A 17,972-nucleotide genomic window follows, 5' to 3' on the forward strand; every position below is an offset into this window, starting at 1 on the left:
CTGGACCGGGGCACGAACCTGTGTCCCCTGCATCGGCAGGCGGACTCTCAACCACTGCGCCACCAGGGAAGCCCTAATGCTTTATTAAGTGTCTTATTTTCTTTCTAAAATTCATGTTGGAGTTTAATTCACGTTAGGTAATAATTTTCATGTGCCTTCTTTGAGGCACACTTTTTGGTGGGATTTCTTTGTATGTGATGTCGTTTTTGTATTCTTTTTCATATTTAAAAAATAGTATGTTTTTACGGTTAGGTAGAAGAAAGTGAAGTCAAAACTGCATATCTCTGGTATGCTATCCTTCCTGTAAAGAAAGAAGGAGGATGCAAGAAAATATGCAGGGCACATGTCTCTGCATATTTGTGGGAAGAAAATGCAGGAGGATAAACCAGAATCAGAGAGACTGGTTATCTACATGGGACAGGTGGGAAGGCAGTGGAAAGAAGGAGGGAATGACAACAGGGTAGCAGAGATGAGGAGAGAGTGACACTTAACTTCAGAGAAGTTAAATTTGATGTGTGAGTTGGTGATGGGCTTTTAAAAATTCTTCTCCCTGTGTTCTTGTTGCCCCATAGAGTTTCAGGATGGAGAAATGGGCTGAATTAAGAATTAAGCTGCAGCCACATTGCTTCCAGACTTAGAAGTCTGGTAGGTTGAGCTGGTGTTCTCTGTTTATCGAGAATCCACATCCTCTCCTCCTTGCCCTCGCCTTGGTAACCTGCCTCTTGAACTGCATCACCCGGGCTCCCTCACCCTCAGGACTTGGTTGGGTTCAGCCAATGGGGGATATTGATAGGAGATGGAGAAGCAAAGGAGAGGAATTTATTCCTCCTGCTTCCTTCTTGCTGGGCATGGTTGGGCAGTGGCCCTCTTCCTCTGCTGACAGCTGCAGCTCCTGTCTGCTGAGCCTCTCCTACAGCTGCAGCTCTCTTCGGGGTCTACAGCCCCTGCAGGCCCAGGGAGGAAACAATTCCCACTGCTCCTGGTTGCTGGGGGCCTCGCCATCCCTCTTTGGTCCCCTTAAGTCTGTCCACACCTCTGTGAACTGTCCCTTTCCTCAGGTATCCCTTTGATGTGCCCTCTGATTTTTTCCAGAACCCTGACTGACACCCATGGATGTATGAGTGCTGATCTGCTGGGGAAGTCTTCCTTTGGTGACTGATAAACCAAGTCTCCAGGAGTCTAGTCTCCCTGTGGCTGGGAGGGGTCTGTATGTGCAAGATATGTGGGCTGTATATACTGGGAGCTCAAGTCCATGAAGTAGAAGTAGGAGAAAGCACAGGCAGGATGACAGTCATAAAACTCTTGACATTCATGGCATTTGCAGCAGTTCAAATCACAGGAGAACAAAAATCATCATGCCTCAGACATAAGACAGCCCTAAGTATTTAAGTACTCACAGGTTTTTTTTTCAGAATTATTAATTGTTCAGTTGGAAAACTGCTGTTTGAAAAATTGACTCTCCTGACTTGATGATGTAGTCAGCTGGTCCTTTACCAGACTGGGTTGTTGAGCAGATTCTACTTGGAGAATTAGTTGACTCTTGTCAAGGCTAGATTTTCCCCACCCCAAGTGCAGGACTTGACCTTCTGACTCAGGACAGGCTGCCATGGGTGCCTGTGTTCAAGGCCTGCTCTGCTGGGGCCCAGCATGGGCCAGGCTTCTTCCAAGATGGGGTGGTTCCCACCTGAGTCATCTCAACCTTACCCAGGCAGGTAACACTGCTCACTGCAGGAGTCACCCAACCCCTCAGACCAGAATCCCGGTTAGGAGGGTCTTGGGCTGTCCTAGTTTCTTTGGCTGGGAGCCACAGATGGGCTGGGCTGAGCTGAGAGGACAGGGAGCTGGTCAGAGCTAGAGTGGGAAGGCCTGTGGGACTAGATGTGGGCCAGAGCACCAAGGTCTGGGGCCCAAGTCCAGTCTTGGGCCACTTGGCCTCTCCAGCTCTCTTGCCTTCCCCCTGTTGGGCATTTGGGATCTGTGCCTGAACCCATGCTTGCCAGGAGATCTGGGGCCATGGTGTGTTGTCACTGGAGTCTGGGTGCTCACACTGGGGCCATGCATTAAGGAGGAGAGGGTTCCATGGGCAGGGGGGATGGGGTGAAGGCAACAGCAGTCTGACAGGGAGGGAAAAAGTGCAGCCGGAGTCCTGCTGAGTGGCCGAGCCCTGAGCAGGGCCTGTCAAGGAGCTGGTGAGCTCCTGAGGAGAGGGGGATGGTGAAGAGTACCCCAGGGTGGGCCCTGGTAGGGAGGGGTCGTGAGGTCTGGAAGCCATCCCAGACCTGGTGGGTGACACTGCCATCCTGACAGGGAGTCCGGCGCAAAGGACCCCTCTGGGGGTGGGGCACACACACATGTCAGAGGAAACAGGGAAGGGGCTCTGATGGGCCTATAGGGACCATCTCCGTGGGTCTCTCAGACCAGTTCCCACCATCCATGTCCCAGGAGTGCCCCCCCTTGGCAGCATTGTCCTGACACTGTGAGCAGAGCTCTCTGGTGTTTGGCTGTGGCAAGGGGAGGCCAGAGTCATCTGGACCTGCTTAAGCTCCAGGGCCCTCACTGTCATGGCCCCTTCTGAGTCCACAGGGTCATGCATATATATTTATAAAACTTGCAAGAGAGTAGTAGTGTATTTTTTCTTACAGGGACTCTCCAGATTGTTTAAGACTTGATCTACTCTTGCCAGTGGCACGTGTGGGGCTGTGGCCTTGTGACCCAGAGTTCCTGCTGCCCACAGCATCCACTGCGCACCCCAGGGGGGCCACTGCCCAGGGCCTCCTGGTACCACTCAGGAATGTGGGAGGGCCTCAGCTCCACAAAGCCCGTGTCAGCTAAACACTAATTAGACCCCACCACACCCTCCTGACCCCTCTGAGGGATGAGGGAACCTACATGGGGGGAGCAGCCTCAAACTCCTGCCCCAGGCCTGGACTTTATGAGCAGGGCCTTGGGAGGGCCTTTCCTCCATGACTCCTGGCCAGTGGTGGCGGGTCCCGTCTCAGGCCCTCTCACTCCGAGGCAGGCTCATACCCCTGCCACTCTTTGCTCTACCCACTGGTTGGTCAGGGCTCACTGCCAAGCAGCCCCTCCCTAGCACATCAGTGACGAGGGGGTGGGAACAGAAGTTTACCAAGAGTTTGCACACATAGTTCCAGCAGCTGTCAGTGACAAGGCCAGGCAGGCATGGATGCCCCCATTTTATAGATGAGGAAACTGAGGCTCAGGCTGGGCATGTGGTATGTGACTTGAGGCATCTCTCTCCATCCTGAGTAACTAGGGAGGCAGCCTGTGTAACTAGGGAGGCAACCCTAAGCATGTGTGTAGTGCATCAGGGGCTAGTAGAGCTGCTTTCTGGGAACTCTTGCTATGGCCAGAAACACCTCCCCAGATGGTAGTGGGGTCCTCCATCTACTCCCCTAGAACTGCCTGGGTGGGCACTGCTGACTTCACAGGGCTCCCCTGAGAGGCCAGGCCCCAAGGCGCAGGGTGGGCTGGCTTCCCTCACATGCTGGCTACCTCAGTGCTGGGTCACTCAGGTGCTCCCATGAGTGAGAACCGGGTGACTGCAGGCCAGGGATGACTAGGCTTCTGGTCAGTGTTGTGTCCTCCTCTGTCTTGGGCCAGGCATGGCCCTGACCCCTCCCGCCCCCCAACCTGTCCAGGGGAGGCTGCAAAGCCACTCTCCAGAACTGAGGTCCTTGGGAATGGGGAGGGCAGCGGCCCCCATTACACTTGTATTCCTGGCCTGAGGGGCCGCCCAGGTCCCCAGGCCCACAAAACCCTAAACCCTTGATTAGGTCACTGTAGAGACTGTGGGCAGCGGGCTGGAAGTCCTAGCCCTTGTCTAGGTACCATGTATAGGCTGCGGGGAGCCTAGGGGGCTGGCAGGGCTGCGGTCCCCAAATGCCTGTCATCCCACAGGGCACTTGGGCCTCTTGCCTTGGGGTAGGGGCATGTCCCAGAGCTGATCTCTCTGTCTAGCCTCACCCTGCTCCCTATCCCTGCCCCTCACAGGGTCCCAGGATATGGGGTGTGTGGGTCTCATGTTGCCAGAGGGGCACTGCCCCAGCCACAACGCTGGGGTGGCTCCACCCAGCCTCTTCCTCCTGCCGTCTGTGCTGACTCACTACTGGGGCCGGGGCTCGTGCCCCAGAGTCCAGCCAGGCATCAAAGACATCTGTAAAAGCAGACTGGTTCAGGCCCCAGCATCCTGCTTGATCACCACCTGTCGCCACACAATGTTGGGAGGCCTGGAGAAGCTTGCCGCCGAGGGTCTGGCCCACCGCACGGAGAAGGCCACCAAGGAAGCTGGTAAGGACCCTGAGGTTCCTTTCCACCTGCACTGTTCCTGCCACTGGGGGATTGGGACAGACTCGACTGGACCTGTGCTGATCCCAGCAGGACTGGAGCAGGCCTTGACCCCATGGGGAACTGAGGCTGATCAGCCGCATAGGGACAGGATGGAGGTGGGGGGCTATGGAAGCTGAGGAAGGTACCTCGGGGAGGAGCCATGAGGGGTCCACTGCCCCAAGCAACCCTCCCTGTCAGACCTGCTCTGCTCCCTGGGCTTGATACATTCCTGGGGTCTGTGGCTGAGGCCCGGAGGGGGCAGCTCAGAGGAGGCCCCTGGTGGCGAGAGGGGAGCCAGGGTGCTGGGTGAGCAGCTGGTGGCTTAAATCCGTCCCTCTGGAAAGCAGGGAGGGGCCCTTCAGTATTAAACTATTCCGAGTATGCTATACAGAAAAAGGAAGATGGAGTTTAATTTTACCATAACTTTAAAGCTTCAAAGATTTCTTGCTTAAGAAACCACTGAGTCTGATTCTGTTCAAAGTCAGCACCAGGGTTTACACAAAGGACATTTTCAGTTTCTTCAAAGTCCCCAGGGGCTTCCCTGGTGGCACAGTGGTTGAGAGTCCGCCTGCCAGTGCAGGGGACAAGGGTTTGAGCCCTGGTCTGGGAAGGTCCCACATGCCGTGGAGCAACTAAGCCCGTGTGTCACAACTACCGAGCCTGTGCTCTAGAGCCCGCGAGCCACGACTACTGAAACCCGCGTGCCTAGAGCCTGTGCTCCGCAACAAGAGAAGCCACTGCAATGAGAAGCCTGCGCAACGAAGACCCAATGCAGCCCAAGAAACCCCACAAAAAACCCAGAAATCCTTTTTTGTACGTCAGCTGCTGGCTGCAGGGAGGCTGATCCAGGCCCCACCTATTGGACGTTTTGTGAAAAACAGCTTGTGCCCGAGTTGTGCTGTTCTCTTTCTAAAGGGCTGCAAACCTGTCTGTGTTTCATTTGAACTTTGCAGCTGCTGTTGTTGTTGCTGCCCTTTCTTTTCACCAACTCTCTGAGTGCTGTGTCACTCCCAGTCTACACACGAGGGACCCAAGTGGTGGAGGTGATTCTAGGAGGTAGAAGCTGAGCCAGGTCTTCTGACCGTGGCGTCTTCCAGGGCTAGCCTGTTACCAACCTGGGAGGGCAGAGAGTTTCGTGGTGCTGGAGGAGTTGCTCTGGGGAGCTTGGTGCTGCTGGAAGGAGCTTTGACATTCAGCCTCCCACTGCAGCGCAGCCTCCATCCATCCACAGGCAGGACCGCAGCTTGCCTGAGAGGCCTGGTGACCTGGGAAACACGCCCGGCCTTCGCTCCAGGTCCCCAGCCAGCAGCAGGGCCTGCTTGTTGGCATTCCAGGCCTCGCTGGCCAAGGGGCATGGAGAGCCCTGTGCCTTTACCTGGCTCACTCAGCTTATCTCCTGCCAGCCGGGCCCCTCTCCGGTCTCTGAAGGAAGCCAGCTGGGGGCCCTTCTTGGGAGCAGCTTGTCCTGTCCTGGCCGGGGCGGCATCCCCGAGCCCCTTCCAGGGTATCCAGGGTTGTCTGGGCCCTGCTGTGAGGACAGGCAGCTTACACTGTGCTCTCACTCTGGGCTTGTCTAATTGTTTCAGTTGACATCGTGGAGGGAGTGGTGAAGGAGGTGGTGGAGCCTGCCAAGGAGGCTGCAGAGAATGGTATGGCCAAGGTTGGGGCGGGGAAGGAGGGAAGCTGGGTGTGGCAGCAGCCTGATCCTTGCCTAACCAGATCACACCTTGACCCCAGTGTGGCATCCTTTCAGTTGGTGTATGATTATCTGTGCTCATCTGAGGTCACAGGCTGTACTTTGCTAAAGCAAGTTCCATCTAGATAGTCCTCTCTGTGGAATGTTAAGAGGATGACATCACAAAAGACGAGGTGCAGGCGTGCTGGAACAAAACATTTGAGACATAAAATTATATATTTACACAAATACATATTTCCATAAATGTTTATATGTTTGTGCTGTATCATGATGTAAAAAAGCACATGTATATCTCACTTCTTACAACAAAATAGATTCCGGATGGATTAGGACTTAAATATAAATACATGAAATTATTAAATTGTTAGAGGAGAACATAGATTTTGGCATAATCTCAGAGGAGGGAGGATCTTTTTAACGATGACAGAAAATCCAACAGCTATAAAGGAAATACTAGGTAAATTGGACAATATAAAACTTCAAAATTTTCCATAGTGAAAAAAAAAAACTGTAAGCCAAACCAAAAGAAAAACCACAAACTGGGCAAAAATATTTGTAGTAGAAATGATAGCCCAGTATAAAAATGACAAAAAGATATAAACAGGCAGTTCACAGAAAAATGAAGCATGAGTAGGCAGTACACCCACAAGCAGATGCTCTGTCTCACTAATAGTTGGAGAAATGCAAGCTGTTTGGAGAAATAAAAGCAAATTTTAATGCATTCCTCCAGGAGCTGTGCTGCCCTCTGCCCCACAGGCTCCTCCAGGGCATGACCCGGTAAGACTGCCACATCCCACAGGCCACTCCAGGTGACTCCAACCCAGCGAGTGACTTGAATTGTTTACTTTGCTCACCTGGATATCCTTTCTTCCTGACAGCCATTGCTGAAGCTTTAAAGAAGACCCATGAGACAAGGGACAAAGTGGTAAAGAAAGTCACTGAGACGGTGACCAACACAGCCACAAATGCTGTCACGCACGCAGCAGAAGGCCTGGGCAAACTGGGACAGTGAGCATGCCTGCCACCAGCAGGCTCTTCCTGAATCGCAATAAAAAGCTGTGAAATGTGTACACTGAGCCCTGGGTTTGTTCCTGTTTGGGTGGAAACATTGCGTATGTCCTGAGTGTCCACTCTGCAGGGACAAGAGCCCAGCACCTTGGCACCCACTGGGGGTCAGATAGGTCCCTGTGATAAATCAGATGTGCTGCTCTCACATTATGACTTCTTATGTCAGCAAGGAGCTCTTGAGAACTGTTAGTGTCTGTGCTACATTTCTTAAAAGGCTATTTCCGCAGCAGCTATACATAGGTTTCAGACACCTCAGTGCTTCAAGGACACCCCGAGGGAGGACCACAGTTCAACTTATGTGTTCTTTGCGTTTTCCTTGAAATATTCTTACAGCAATCTTTCCTTGAAATATTCTTACAGCAAATCAGGGAAGGTAACAGACCAACCTGACTGAGGGATTAGCTGGGCAGGCTCAGGCAGGTTGAGCTGCTTCATGTTCTGAAAGAGGCTTCAGAGAAGCGTTTCTGTTGGACAGTCACAAAATCAGGTCATGGAGAAACTGAGTCCACTGCCTGTTGGCTGCTGGAGCTGCTGTCAGATCTCCACTCAGAGACTTGGGTTAGGCCTAACTGGCGGTAGTGGGTCAGAATGCCTGACCTTCTCTCCTTCCTGCCACGAGTGGGTCAGTACCATTAAAGTTAAACATGTTTGGGCTTCCCTGGTGGCGCAGTGGTTGAGAGTCCGCCTGCCGATGCAGGGAACACGGGTTCGTGCCCCGGCCCGGGAAGATCCCACATGCCGCGGAGCGGCTGGGCCCGCGAGCCATGGCCGCTGAGCCTGCAAGTCCGGAGCCTGTGCTCCGCAACGGGAGAGCCCACGATAGTGAGAGGCCTGCGTACCGCAAAAAAAAAAAGTTAAACATGTTTAAATAGCATTTAGCTTAACATTTTGGATTAAAGAAAAAGGAAATGACTTGTAAAGATATGGCATTGCTTATTTATCCTGCTGGCTGGAAGTTACTTGTTCTTAGGGGAAATTACAGGAAAAGGTGTTTTGTGGAATGAGTTAGTTGCTCCCCATATTTCTGGCGTTCTTTCAGAATTGGCTTCACACGTTTCTGAATGGCCCAGGAATATCCAGTGTTCTGGCTTGGAACATTCGCTATTGTCCAGCTAGATATGGACCTTATATCTTGGTTTGGGTTCTGATGTCTTTTGAGTTCTCCCAATCCAAACCCAAGCTCAAAAGGATGTGGATTGTGGGTGGCAATGTCAACCAGAACAGCCTCTTTGTTTTTTTAAATTTTAGGAGGCAAATGAAGTTCTTTTTTACTTTCTGCAGGGTTTTTGTTTTTAAATTTTTATTGGGGTATAATTGATTTACAATGTTGTATTAGTTTCAGGTGTACAGCAAAGTGACTCTGTTATACAAATATATACACTTTTTTTAGATTCTTTTCCCATATAGGCCATAACAGAGTATTGACCAGAACCAGCCTCTTTGGATGGCAGTTCCTCTTACCAGACTTTATTCTTTGGGTGTACAGACAGAGGCCTGAAGGGCGAGGATACATTCTGACATATTAATGATAGCAAGAGATTGGAAACACCCTAAAATGATAATTAGAAATTACTTGGATGGCAAGCTTTACTCTGCTTATTAGATTTGACAATATAGAGTTGACACATTACTTCTAGTGTATTATAATGCTTTAGCTTGAAAAATGGGACTTGTGCTTTTAACGACTGGTTAACATTTATCACATTTATATGAAATGGAATACTCTGTGGCTGTTAAGAATGAGGAAAATATACATATATCATTAGAGAACATGTACAAATAAGTTAATAGTTTGTGAAATGTATGTAGAATAAGTTCATTTTTACAAAGCAAACATAAGAATAGAAGAAAACTGGTAGCATATATATAGCAAATATTAACAGTGTTCAACTCTGTGGGAATATGAGGAATCCTCACTTTTTATATTATGTATTTCCATGATGCTTGAATTTAAGAGAAAACCAATACATATATTTTAAAATGTGGTTGTGGAGGCCACATAACTAACTTATTGAAGATTGCTTCCCAATTAAGTGCTACTCAAAGTTGGCTGGTTTTAAACTTTGTTGCCGCTTGGCAACAAGGAAAGTAAAGAAACACAGTGTTTAGAAACTCTTAAAGCAATTGGGCATCGCCAGGACCAACAAGAGTGTGATCAGTGGAGAATTCTTGTCGAATGGGGTATAGACCAGTTCAGGTTGTTGAACTTGTACGGTAAGTTGCACGTGAACTAGTCACAGGAAGTAGCGGAAGTAGCACCACGTATCATGATGAATGAGGTTAAGGAACAAACAAAAATAAAAAAAACCGGACCTACTTCACAGAGAATTGGAGAAGCACTCTCACGTTCCTTTAACTTCACCTTGCAGTGTGCTGTTCTAAAATAGATACTTGCATCTCTCATTTTCTTTTTACTGTGTGTATTGTGCAGTGAGGGGCATGGCCTCAACCCCAGACTCTAAGCATGTTATAAGAAGCAATCAAGGGTGATGTCAAAGAAAATTGCTGACTTTCTCCAAGACCTCCAAAAATTCTCCATAAAAATCATGAGAAAACTGACAAAAATATGGTCAGAATCAACTTTTTTCAGAACTCTGGAAATTAACCAAAGGCTTTCAGTAATCCAGGGAGTATTTATATAAAATAAAGACAATCTTTTTTTTAAGAACAGCGAGCTTTGTACTGTTTTTAACTTGCCCTATTCTTTCCTCATCTTTCCCCGCCACCTTTCCAGCTCCACTGTAAACCTTGAAAACCAATGTAATAGGAAAGAACCTTTGTATTCTATTACAAGCTAATCACTAATGGGATGTTGCCTGTGAGCTTAAATTATACATAATGGCCCATCTCTGGGAACCCTGCCTCCCAGGTAATGAGCATTAAGCTAAAATACCTTTGTTTAGCTCACAGGGAACATCCTGACCAGTCCCACCTGTGAGTGACTGCGGGGAGGAAGAAATGAACACATCCCCTCTGGAGGCTAATGGGAACCAGGAGTGTTTGACTCTACTCCCTCCCCTATTAGTATAAAAGGAGCCTGAATTTTTAACTCAGGCAAGATGGTTCTTTGGGACGTGACGCCACCGTCTTCTTGGTCTGCTGGATTTCAGAATAAAGTCACCATTCCTCGCCCCAGCAACTCATTTCTTGATTTATGGGCCTGTAGTGTGGTGAGCAGCAGGAGCTTGGACTCTTAACAAATTTTGGCGCGGCCAGCCAGCAGCCTTGCTACTTGTGGCTAGCCAGCCCTGGCTGGTTTTGGGGAAAGGCCCTAGCAGCTGCCGGGGCAGCTTGTCCTGAGGATCTTTCCCTTCAAAATTCCCTAAAGTGGCACCGGCTTCCCCAGAGCTTGACAGTTGGAGCAACAAATCGACGTTTGGGAGCCAACAAGCTCCATACAGTAGGGTGAGTTGCTCCGGTGTGTACAGCCGGGAACTTTTTCCTCTGTTTGGGGCTTTTTCTCCAGAATAAGCCAATTTGTTTTGTATTTGAGTGGGGTGCACTGTTGGAGAGAGGAAAGAGTTGTCGGACTTTTATCTGATTTGTGAACCGGTTCGTTTGTTCCTGTGGATGCTGGCATTTGTGTGTACGGTTTGTGTTTTGTTTGTCTTGAATTTCTGTCTTTAAAAATGGGGAATGTTTCAACTATCCCTGAAGTCCTCTGAGGCTCATTTTGGATAAGTGATCTGATTACATCTGTGAACCCATGGGTGAGAGGAAGATGATACTTTATCATAACAATATGTGGCCTCAGTACCTGTTAGGACCTGCACAAAGGATTTAGGCAGGGCTATCTTGGGACCCTGTGCACCATGTACTGCTTTCCTTGCTGTGTTAAGTACTTTGTTTATGGTCTCTTGTGTTGTTGGTATATGTAAAACACCAAGACCAAACTTGAGGGTTTATTTAAGATGATTTTCTGTTTGTCGTTTGGGTTTTTCATTTCATTTTATTTGGTACTGTTTCTCCATATACAGCCAAATAAGTTTTGTGATACTTAAAAATTTTTACTGATGTTAAATGGAGGAAAGGAACAGAAAAAACTAAACCAAACCAAACCAAAAAACTATCTGTTCTTATCTAAGAGTGGGGCATTCTCAGGAAGAAGAGAAAGGTTCAACTTGGTTCCTAAAATCACTAAAAGCTACAAATAGAAATAGAAGTAAAATAAATATTAGTAAAAATGGTTTAGCCATCTAGACCAGTGATCTTGATTTGTCCCATCTGCCAGAAACCCAGTTTGAATCCAACCTCTTTTGTAACTGATTAGTTTTACATTGTTGTACTTGATTCATGGCTGAAATGTTGGAATGGGAACTGTGAGGTCCCTGTGTTTGTGTGTTTGTACATGTTACAGATGTGTAGCACTGCCAACATTAATGTGCAAAAAAAGCTCTATTTATTTGGCTTAAAGGAAATTAAGCACTTATATAAATACTCAAATATAAGAGAAACTAGCTAGAATGAATACTGGGTTCATGTGATCTAGGAAATACTCAGTATTGAATTAATATCTGGTATTAAGGTTTGTGTAAGCTTGTTGGTTTGATTTCCACAGACATGTCTTTAGAGTCATCAACATTAAGTATAATACTGTTATTGTACCTAAGTTTGCTAGAAATCAAATAAGACCTATTCTCTTTTTTGTTTAAATAAATTTATTTATTTATTTTTTGGCTGCATTGGGTCTTTGTTGCTGTGCACGGGCTTTCTTTAGTTGTGGCGAGCAGGGGCTACTCTTTGTTGCGGTGCATGGGCTTCTCTTTGTGGTGGCTTCTCTTGTTGTGGAGCACAGGCTCTAGGTGCACGGGCTTCATAGTTGCAGCACACAGGCTCAGTAGTTGTGGCTCGCGGACTATAAAGCACAGGCTCAGTAGTTGTGGCACACGGGCTTAGTTGCTCCGCAGCGTGTGGGATCTTCCCAGACCAGGGCTCGAACCCATGTCCCCTGCACTGGCAGGCGGATTCTTAACCACTGCACCACCAGGGAAGTCCCAAGACCTATTCTTGTTAACAAAGTTTGTCAGCGAGAAGATAATAATATGACAAAGATTTTAACTAAATAAAATAGAGGTATATGAGGTAAGAGTTTTAGGTAAACTCTATAGGAATAATTGTGTTTGGGGAATGTCTATCTAAAATAGTTTCTCCGGATTTTCATAACTTGAAACTAAACTAAGATAAATGAAGATAATTCATTGACTCTCTGGGTCATTTCAAATAGGATAAAATATTAGAACATTAACTGCTGGACAGGTCTAAGTTTACCTACATTTGCCTTCTTAGAAGAGGAAGACTAAAGCATAAGTTTGTCAATCAGGAAATGCTGGTTTGACGGTTTTACAATTACTTCTTGAATTTTCACTAGAGATTAAGGTTTTAAAGTTAAGATTTATAAAGGGAGCATTTCAGTATGCAAGATGTAGGATGTGTGTTTTCAGCAAAGAAGGTATGAGGAATGAAAACGCATCTTGTTAAAGGGAAAAAGGTGGTTTTGTTTTAGAGCTGGCTGTTTCTGAATGGAAAAAGTGAGGGACAGATTAATATGGATACAGAAAATTGTGGACGGTTTTTGGAGGAGGAACACTGAAAGAATTTTTTGTGCATGATAGGGTTTGGCTAAGATAAGATTGAATTTAAGAAAACAAATTTTAAAGGTAAAGTGATATAAAACCTGAATTTGGTTTTCTAAGAGGACAAAGTTTTCTTAAAATATTGAACTGCTTTTGGTAATTGTTTAAGTGATCTGTATTTGCCATTGAGATCTTTTATCACTGGTTAAAACTTTTTGATATTTTTGATGAACTTCCCAAAGATCAAATTCTAAATGAAGTTCATTTGACCCTCTTTCCCAAGGGTCCCTGGAACACCTCAAATTATTTGTTTTCTCTGTCTCAGAGAGAGGAATATTAAACTAATTAGGTTTATTTGGTATGTTAAATTATGTGGGAAGCACTGCCAAATAAGTGATGATAAATCTTCTTAGATTGTATCATATGGGTAAAAGTTATTAATATACACATTCTAGAAATTATATAGAACTCCTGAAATTCTGGTATATCCTGGTAAATGGTATCAGGCATAATTTTAGTAATTATCATAAATTGTTGTATGTCACAGCAGTAACCAAGTTTCTTTTCAGTTGCATTGTAATCCCAGTTGGTTGATGCCAAAGCATAAAGGCATCCCTTTAATGGTTAGAGACAGTCAATTGCTATTTATGGTTTTACAGTGGCTTTTGAATGACTCTATAGCTATTGTGTGAAGAAGTCGGGAAGAATGATGAAATCCTTTATGTGCAAGCATTTATGCTGTTACGTCAGGGAAAATAAAAAGAAGGGAAAATAAAAAGAAGGGAATAAGAGTGAGGATATGTTGCTTCAAACCTTAAACGCCTACGGCTGAGCTCGCTGTCCCAGCCTGGCCAATATATCCAACCCCTCCAGCACCTTCCATTCCTATCCAGCCCCAATTCCTGGCACTGGGGCTCAGGACTTCCCTTCCTTCTAGGGATCAATTACAAAATCGTATGTTAGGTTTTGGGGCTCCGGTACTTGGTCTGGTATCACCATCTAAGAACGGACAGGGCACCCAATTTGGGCCAGGAGCCACTCCCAGGGGACGGCAATTTCCCTTCCTCCATTACCCCATAGGTAACCTAGATGCAAATGATCTGCCCGCTGGGTTTCTCAGGCTTGTTTAATTGGAAAGATTGCAACCCTCCTTAATAGGGAGGATCCTCTACACCTGAGGTCCACTTGGCAGTACCCTCAGCTGAACCAGGTTGGGACCGCAGTGAGGGAAGAATGCCCCTATTAGAGAACTAGTTATTGGTGCATCTTGGCAGGGCTTTGAAAAGGAGGACCAAAGCAAAAGATTTTCAAGAAATTCAGTAAAACAAATGAAGATCTCTCTGAATTTTTGCAAAGGATTTATCAGGTGTACAGATGTCATACTAATGCAGATCCCGAGGCCCCTGAAAATATTAGAATGGTAAATTTGACCTTTTGGTGGGGGCAAAGTGCCTCAGATACCGAGAGAAAGTTGCAAAGATTAGATGGTGCATTTGGAATGAACCCTTCTCAATTGGTAGATGTTGCTTTTAAAGTGTTCAATAGGAACGACAACAGAAGAAAGAAGACGCAAAACAAAACACCACTTTTTTGGTAGTAAGTCACCACTGGGGAAGGAAAACGGGGCCCTAGGCTAAAACATAAGCAGAAAAACAAAAGATGAGAGCCTCTCTCATATGGTAGAAAGAGAGAAACACTCTGGTGAATGAACAGTCCGGGGGCTCCCTTGGACTTGAGGCGCCTAATTCCTCACAGGAGCCCCAGGTAAAACTGACAGTGGGGAATGAGTTGATTAACTTTCTGGTAGGCCTCACCCTGAAGTTTCTCACCAGAACAGCTTGACATCAGAGTCCCACCAGAACACAAATTAAGCCTACAGATGGCACTCATGAAAGCCCCAGGAAAGGAGACAGAGCTCTTTCCCCGCAGGTCTCCGAAAGGTGAGACCAGAAGTGTGTGCTAACCGCACCCCAAAGAAGGCCAAAACACATGGCCAGTACGAATACCATTAAAAAGGGTCACTGGGACACCTAGTCTAAAAATATATCCCTGAGGCAAGAGGATCACTTCTCCCACAGACTTGTCAAAATACCAGCCGGTATTCCTTGTGTGTGCCCCTCCAGGACATCTACAAAATTGGAAGTATTGGTACTGTCCCTGTGGGTGGAGTGGAGAGTGGTGTTCTCATACATGGCATGGTGGTCACCTTTGCTCCACTCAACATTACAATGAAGTAAAATCTGCTGAAATGCACCATGAAGCTTTGAGTAAAGCCCTTCCTGGGGACAATGTGGGCTTCAATGTCAAGAACATGTCTGTCAAAGATGTGCGTAGTGGCTGGTGACTGTGACCCATCAATGGAAGCGGCTGGCTTTCCTGTTCAAGTAATAATCTTGAACCTCCAGGGCCAAATCAGTGCTGGATATGCACCTGTGCTGGATTGCTGCACAGCTCACGTTGCTTGCAAGTTTGCTAAGCTGAAGGAAAAGATGGATCATTGTCTGGGAAAAAAGCTAGAAGATGGCCCCAAATTCTTGAAATCTGGTGATGCTGCCATCATTGATATGGTTCTTGGCAAGCCCATGTATGTTGAGAGCTTCTCTGACTATCCTCCTCTGGGCCGTTTTGCTGATTGTGACATGAGAAAGATGGTTGCTGTGGGTGTCATCAAAGCAGTGGACAAGGAGGCAGCTGGAGCTGGCAAGGTCACCAAGTCTGCACAGAAAGCTTAGAAGGTGAAATGAATATTATCCCCAATCCCGGCCACCCCAGTCTTAATCAGTGGTGGAGGAAGGGTCTCAGAAAAACTGTTTGTCTCAACTGGCCATTTAAGTTTAATAGTAAAAGACTGGTTAATGATAACAATACATCGTAAAACCTTCATCAGGAAAGGAAAATGTTTTGTGGCCATTTGTTTTGTGTGGCAGTTTTTTTTTTTATGTTGGGGGTAGGAGTTTATTAATTTATTTGCTGTGTTGTGTCTTCGTTTCTGTGCGAGGGCTTTCTCTAGTTGTGGCACGCGGGGGCCATTCTTCATCGCGGTGCACGGGCCTCTCACGATCGCGGCCTCTCTTGTTGCAGAGCACAGGCTCCAGACGCGCAGGCTCAGTAGTTGTGGCTCATGGGCCTAGTTGTCTCGTGGCATGTGGGATCCTCCCAGACCAGGGCTCGAACCCGTGTCCCCTGCATTAGCAGGCAGATTCTCAACCACTGCGCCACCAGGGAAGCCCTGTGTGTGGCAGTTTAAAGTTATTAGTCTTTAAAATCAGTATCTTTTAATTGGTTAAAGCCCTCCTTAAGGAAATTATCCCCTGATTAAGGCCTTGGATTAAGGCACTGGAACTACATTCATCCCGGAGACCACAATCAACAGGAAAAACTGAGAAAATGAACACCAACTTAACTTGGGATAAGGCCTTGCCAGTTGCCCTGCTACGGATCAATGGCTTCCAGAAGCAGGCTTAAATTAAGCCCCTTTGGGGGACTTCCCTGGTGGCGCTCCCAATGCAGGGGGCCTGGGTTTGATCCCTGGTCAGGGAACTAGATTAGCCTGGGCTCTAGAGCCCACGAGCCACAACTACTGAAGCCCGGGCGACTAGAGCCTGTGCTCCGCAACAAGAGAAGCCACTGCAATGAGAAGCCCACACACCACGACGAAGAGTAGCCCCTGTTCGCCACAACTAGAGAGAGCTCGTATGCAGCAATGAAGACCCAACACAGCCAAAAATAAATAAATAAATAAATTTATTAAAAAAAAAAAAAAGACCCAGCAGTTGCCAATTATGTTGAAACTTTGGACACTATACTAATCTTTGTTCATGAGTTTGCCTCCAATAGATCTGCCCATCCAAATGAAGTAGATGGGAATTTTAATGCAGGGGGCCTGGGTTTGATCCCTGGTCAGGGAACTAGATCCCATATGCGTGCCACAACTAATGAGTTTGCATGCCACAACTAAGGAGCCGGCGAGCTGCAACTAAGACCCAGTGCAACCAAACAAACAAATTAATTAACTAATTTAAAAAATTAAGCCTCTTTGAAATATTGTATGGTAGGCTGTTCCAGATGTCTGCCTAGGCGAGAGAATCTATAAATGCTCTAAAAGACCCAGCAGTTGGGCTTCCCTGGTAGCACAGTGGTTAAGAATCCGCCTGCCGGGCTTCCCTGGTGGCACAGTGGTTGAGAGTCCACCTGCCGATGCCGGGGACACGGGTTCGTGCCCCGGTCCGGGAAGATCGCACATGCCGTGGAGCGGCTGGGCCCGTGAGCCATGGCCGCTGAGCCTGCGCGTCTGGAGCCTGTGCTCCGCAACAGGAGAGGCCACAACAGTGAGAGGCATGCAGCAATGAAGACCCAACACAGCCAAAAATAAATAAATAAATAAATTTATTAAAAAAAAAAAAAAGACCCAGCAGTTGCCAATTATGTTGAAACTTTGGACACTATACTAATCTTTGTTCATGAGTTTGCCTCCAATAGATCTGCCCATCCAAATGAAGTAGATGGGAATTTTATTGTAGCTGGAGAAGGGTCAACCAATTTGTTTAATTTTGTCTAAATAAATAGCACAGGAATTTAGTATTTGTATTGGGAACTGGGACCAAACCCCAAGTTCAATTACAAATTAGACAACAAAGTGCTAAGCAGTTTTATCAGGTTCAAATAGTTGTAGATAAAAAAGTACTAAAGATTCTAAGGAATATTCATAGCCTCTGGAAGTAGCCAGAGCAGTCTTCATGCCTTTTCCCACAAGACTGGAATGGACATTGACAATGGGGAATTGTAATAGCTAAGAAACTCTGTATTCTATTACAAGCTAATTATTGAAGGGATGTTGCCTGTGAGCTTAAATTATACATACTGGCCCATCTCTGGGAATCTCTGCCTCCCAGGTAATGAGCATTAAGCTAAAATACCTTTGTTTAGCTCACAGGGAACATCCTGACCAGGCCCACCTGTGAGTGACTGCAGGGAGGAAGAAATGAACACATCCCCTCTGGAGGCTAATGGGAACCAGGAGTGTTTGACCTTACTCCCTCCCCTTTCAGTAATAAAGAAGCCTGAATTCTAACTTGGGCAAGATGGTTCTTGGGGCATGAGTCCACCATCTTCTTGATCTACTGGCTTTCCAAATGAAGTTGCTATTGCTTGCCCCAGCAACTCGTCTCTCAATTTATTGGACTGTCCTGCGGTGAGCAGTACAAGGTTGGACACCAACAGCCCACAGTCAACAGTGAAAACCAGCAGCTTGGCAGCTACTGGAAAGAGTAGAACAGAGTTGGTGTTTC

At 46.9% G+C, this 17,972-nt stretch overlaps 2 protein-coding genes across 5 annotated transcripts in view; both read left to right on the forward strand.

Moving 5' to 3' along the window:
- FAM25A (family with sequence similarity 25 member A) overlaps positions 1–7,105 on the forward strand; it is an 11,229-nt gene extending 4,124 nt beyond the window's left edge. The window contains exons 2-5 of one of the 4 annotated variants that reach the window (XM_028481854.2): positions 573–1,207; positions 4,012–4,308; positions 5,934–5,996; positions 6,922–7,105. In XM_028481854.2, the coding sequence (XP_028337655.1) occupies positions 4,023–4,308; positions 5,934–5,996; positions 6,922–7,055 (483 nt within the window). In that variant the 5' untranslated portion in view covers positions 573–1,207; positions 4,012–4,022 and the 3' untranslated portion in view covers positions 7,056–7,105. The remainder of the gene's footprint in view (positions 1–572; positions 1,208–4,011; positions 4,309–5,933; positions 5,997–6,921) is intronic. The other 3 variants (XM_028481852.2, XM_055081296.1, XM_028481851.2) reach the window with 3 other exon arrangements.
- Positions 7,106–9,287: 2,182 nt separating this feature from the next.
- Positions 9,288–15,737, forward strand: LOC102990102 (elongation factor 1-alpha 1). Its single transcript, XM_028481929.2, is given in 4 exon segments — positions 9,288–9,325; positions 14,780–14,910; positions 14,913–15,015; positions 15,017–15,737. Coding segments are annotated over 4 exon segments (672 nt in total). The 3' UTR covers positions 15,417–15,737.
- Positions 15,738–17,972: the final 2,235 nt, after the last annotated feature.

This window comes from Physeter macrocephalus, chromosome 20, assembly GCF_002837175.3.
Source record: "Physeter macrocephalus isolate SW-GA chromosome 20, ASM283717v5, whole genome shotgun sequence".
NCBI lineage: Eukaryota > Metazoa > Chordata > Mammalia > Artiodactyla > Physeteridae > Physeter > Physeter macrocephalus.